The following is a 5,000-nucleotide window of genomic DNA, read 5'->3' as shown; positions in this document are numbered from 1 at the left end:
CACACACACATCCGTGTCTCCCCTCTCAGTCTCATACAATGAATCACGTCTGACAGGTCAAGGAGTGGCTGATGGAGAGCACTGACCAACGCTATCAGTGGTGCTTCTAGGCTGGTCTCTCAAAGGGACATTTCTATTAAGTAATATGTTATTTAGTAGTATCTTTTCAGTAATATGCATTTCAGTAATAACTATTTTGTTGTATGGAATTTATCAATATCCATTATGTCATATGGAATTCAGTAATATAGCATTTAGTAAAAGGATGGGACATTTATGCTGCATGCTTCTTAGAAAGTCTCCCTAGCCCTGTGTCATTGTCTGCTGTGTTCTGTCAGCTGCTGCTCCCGCAGAACGGTTTGCTGCAGTGTGATAATGGCTTGAGTTGTTGAGTTGCTTGAGCAAAGTTGTTGTCTAGCAAAGTATCTGCTCAGAAAATAAACCATCAGGACGGGGGGGACAGAGAGTACAGTCTGGCTGGAACCAGCACAGTTAAATATGAAAAAGATCTAGATTTTGTGCATCGTCACAAAGCTTTGAGACAATGGTTTGACGGCATCGCAAACTGCCAGCGCAGCCAGCTTACATGTTTAACATTGGATTTCCGACAGTGCACCATAGTAATACCATGCAATTAATTTACGGTTCATTTATGTTCACAAGTGTAGACAGTTTGTAAAAGGGCCTTGGAGTATCAACCTTGAGATAGTCGCCCTTCCTCTATGATTCACCCTTTTCCTGGCGCCAGCACTGACATCACACTCTCCCCGATGACGCAGAGAAGAACGGATCAATAAATTAATTGCTTAAGTGGCTGTCCTCTGGGGGGGCTATGATCATGAGTCAACTGTTTTATTGCTTCAACCACACTCCTCCTCCACACAAATGGAAATACAACTGATACAAGTGTAAACCAAAAAGCCTCTTCCTTTCTACAAACTGTATTTAGCATAGTGATTCAGTTTAAAGGTGTAAACGATATGGTGATTCCCCCTCGCCTTTCAGACAGCAAGCTACATCTATTAGCTTACTATCGAGCCATATTGACAATACCTATCCAATCCTTTCAGATATACTTGAAGTGTGTCGAGGATTTAGCTCGAAATAGGATTGGATGTTAATATTGGCTTCAGGGGACTTTCAAGATGGCTTCCAAACAAGAGGAACGGCCCCAGTTTGACCCCTGAAGCGAGTGTCAGATATCTCTCTATGCACAACAGCCTTAGTGGGGTGATGGGACATGAATGAGGAAGTCATAAAACAAATGAGGTGCATCCTGCGACCCTGCATTGTAATGGCTTTGACATCATGTCTTCCTTCAGGCTAAGTTAGATCACACCATGTGTATAAGCAGCAGAATATGACCAAATATATATTAATATATAAACATTGCAATCTGTTGTTTTGTCTCTGCAATACAAATGAGGGTACTGTGGTGCTCATCTCAGTTTGTTAACTGTCAGTTTATGTCTGATCCCAGTCAGCAGACAATTGTGGGCCAGATCTGGTCATGCGGTGGCACATATGGCTGAGTGCCAGAAACGGCAAGTATAATATGGGCCAGACCTAGTCCAAATGTAAGGGGCCAGCCCTGGCTGAGAGTTGGCGATTTGCTGTGGGCTAGCTCTGGTATAAGGAATGCGGCCCTGATACGTTGCTGTAGCTACTGGGCCATCTTTGGTCTGAGTGTGGTTGGACCTGGGCCACATCTACATGCTGGCCAAGGACTGGCATTTTCATGGCAAAGATAAAGCTCAGGAATGGCAGCCAGAGAAGGCTGGATTCTGGCCAAGGGAACAAATTTGTACCTGGGCAACATTTGGATGCCGGTAGAAAACAGATGTGGGCCAGATCTGGGCCGTTATTACTCTGCTGACAGGGATGTATCTGGATGAAGCCTGGTGAATCATTTGAATCGTGACCTGGATTTTAAAACATTATTTTCTATATATTTCTGAAGTAATGAAACCCAAGAAAACCCTCCAGAGTGGGTTACTATGGAAGTAATAACATGGAATGAAATATAGTAACTACATGAGGACTTGCCTGCAGTAAAGGCTGTAGTAGAGAATCTAACAGTATATTGCTATATATGATAGCGAACAGGGGCTAATCTAATGTTTCAGTGTAAAAGTAGCATCATGATCATTGGTGGGTGAAATCAATGGTATTTTGTCAGAGCATTGATTCTTCCCCAGATGAAAGAGATTAAATGAGAGCAGTAGGGTCCTTTGTAAAGTCATCCTGTATTACTGACCACATTCGTCATCCCATCGATTAAACACAAGTGGTTTCAAGTCCATTCCATTCTGTATTTACTCATCACATTACTTACAGTGGGTATGGGATGAGTTTTACTGCTGGTATTTTCCATATAAATCTTAGGTTATATTAATCATGGCTTAATGCCATTCTGACGAGTTCCAGCGAGTTCTTGGTTGAGAATGATGCATGTCTTGTTTTCCTGACATGCAGAAAATGTAAAGCTGAAATGAAAGGTAAAGAGAAATGTAATTAATTCCAAGAGTTGAGTTTGAGAGGAACCGTATGTGAGAGGAATGCTTGTTTCGTTATTCCTCCAAGACATGTAGTTTTGACAGTCAATGGTTTAAAGCCACTATTGTCAAAGTGGGGTACGCGTACCCCCGGGGGTACGTGGATCGATCCAGGGGGTACACTAAATAAATCTGTGATTTACCTTCTCAAACAGTCCTGTTGAATAAATAAATGAATAAATGCATGCACCCGATCCAACAGAATAATATTATCACAATGTCTAATATGTAAGGGGTAATGTTCATAGAATATCAATTAGGCTAGAAAATAACCGACAGGGGGTACATGACTGTTAAAAGTTTGGGAACCACTGGTTTAAAGCATTACCAGGCGAAAGCCTAGATTTATCAGTTTGCTATTCTACCAATCAGTGTACTCGTCTGTCTCCTTGCTTAAGAGTGAGAGTGAAAAGCCATCCAACGACAAATTTAAACTTTACCATTGATGAACAATCAGCACTTATGGTGTTAAATGCCTCTCCACACTTGACTTTGACATTTTTATACCTCACCATTTACCAGCAGAAGCACTGTGAAAGGACATGAATCCTGAAATGTCTCTTGGCACAGACAGGCTATCAGGTTGAGAGTGCGTAGAGGTAATTACGATGACTTTGGATATGAATAGCAGGGGATATTATGAAATATAGCTTTAATACGTGTGGAAGACCAGTGAGCATTTGGTGCTCTGCTGAAGAGTCCATGAAAATGTATGTGAATCCGTACAATGGTGATACGCTTTAAGAATTAAACAGAAATTCTCTCTAATCTTCCCAGTAAAGTGCAGGGAGAGGGCTGTATTTGTTGATTCCTTTTGAAGGTATAATACAAAAACAATTGCTTTTGATAATTGCTTTGTGTTGTGTTTGCCAGTAGAAATTGTTTAATTCTAACATATTGTATCTCTCTCTCTCTCTCTCTCTCTCTCTCTCTTTCTTTCTCTCCACAGGCAGCATCGTGTACCTGGGAATGATGGTGGGGGCGTTCTTCTGGGGGGGCATGTCGGACAAGGTGGGCCGCAGACAGTGCCTGCTTGTCTGTATGTCTGTCAACGGTTTCTTCGCCTTCCTGTCTTCCTTCGTGCAGGGCTATGGCGTCTTCCTGCTCTGCCGCACGGTCTCGGGCTTCGGGTGAGTCTGCAAGAAACACATCGTGTGTTCATTCCCAAGTATGTACGGGACAGAAGGGAAGGAGGGCTGGTGCTGAATTTACATGTTTACATTGTACATTCACGCCTTTATCCAAAGCGAAAAAATACATTTGTCTAAGTAAGTGAGTCATCTATTCATCAGTCATCGTAAGAAAAAGTAATCTATGGTAGGACCAGAGGCTATTGGCAGTCACAATGCTATTTTTTTTGTCATTTATTAACAGTAAGAAACTGTACAGGGGGGTAGTGGGGATGAAGAGGTCTTTAGGAGGGACAGTTAAGATGTAGCCTGAAGAGATGGGTCTTCAATCTACGGCGGAAGATAGGTAGTGACTCTGCAGTCATGACAGCAGTGGGAAGCTCGTTCCACGAGCGGGGCTCCAGGACAGTGAAAAGCCGTGACCGAGTAGCGCGGCTGCTGCATCCACATAGAGGCGGCGAATTCTTGTGACTGTAGTCCATATTCAAACAATAAGACAGTACTCTCCAGAAGCATGTTCCAATCAGTCGTTGAATGCTATCATTTAGAAATGGCCGGTTGCTTGTTTTCATCTCGGTAAGGGTAATACTGGTAACACACTGATTAGGAACTATAAACCTGTCGCGAAAACACCAGGAAATAATCGACAGCCATAAAGACAGTCATGACTTACTATAAACTCTTAGCCAAATGCGACTGGTACTGCACACCAAAAACAGGGAGGGACAAGCTGAAGAACTCATTCTGGTTCTCTGAAGAACTCATTCTGGTTCTCTGAAGAACTCATTCTGGTTCTCTGAAGAACTCATGCGGGTTCTCTGAAGAACTCATGCGGGTTCTCTGAAGAACTCATTCTGGTTCTCTGAAGAACTCATTCTGGTTCTCTGAAGGACTCATTCTGGTTCTCTGAAGGACTCATTCTGGTTCTCTGAAGGACTCATTCTGGTTCTCTGAAGGACTCATTCTGGTTCTCTGAAGGACTCATCCTGGTTCTCTGAAGGACTCATTCTGGTTCTCTGAAGGACTCATTCTGGTTCTCTGAAGGACTCATTCTGGTTCTCTGAAGGACTCATCCTGGTTCTCTGAAGGACTCATTCTGGTTCTCTGAAGGACTCATCCTGGTTCTCTGAAGGACTCATCCTGGTTCTCTGAAGGACTCATCCTGGTTCTCTCAAATGTCATGCTGTAGCTCTAGTTCCCTTACTCCCACCACCCCTTGCAGAGGCTGCTGTCCCCACAAGCGTGTGGTTAATCCAGTCTCTCTAATGAAGATCCAGCTGTAATTATACCTGTAAACATTGACTTACTGGGTAAT

General features: G+C 43.0%; 1 protein-coding gene across 1 annotated transcript in view; it reads left to right on the top strand.

Moving 5' to 3' along the window:
* The window catches only part of sv2ca (synaptic vesicle glycoprotein 2Ca), a gene marked incomplete at both ends in the record, with an annotated part of 23,362 nt that overhangs the window by 5,762 nt on the left and 12,600 nt on the right, over window positions 1–5,000 (top strand). The window contains one exon of the mRNA XM_083672739.1: window positions 3,505–3,685. Within this exon, the coding sequence (XP_083528865.1) occupies window positions 3,505–3,685 (181 nt within the window). The remainder of the gene's footprint in view (window positions 1–3,504; window positions 3,686–5,000) is intronic.

This window comes from Argentina silus (genome assembly GCF_951799395.1).
Source record: "Argentina silus genome assembly, chromosome: 7".
In the NCBI taxonomy this organism is placed as follows: Eukaryota; Metazoa; Chordata; class Actinopteri; order Argentiniformes; family Argentinidae; genus Argentina; species Argentina silus.
Note: the sequence above shows the minus strand (reverse complement) of the source record. Positions and strands in the feature narration are given on the sequence as shown.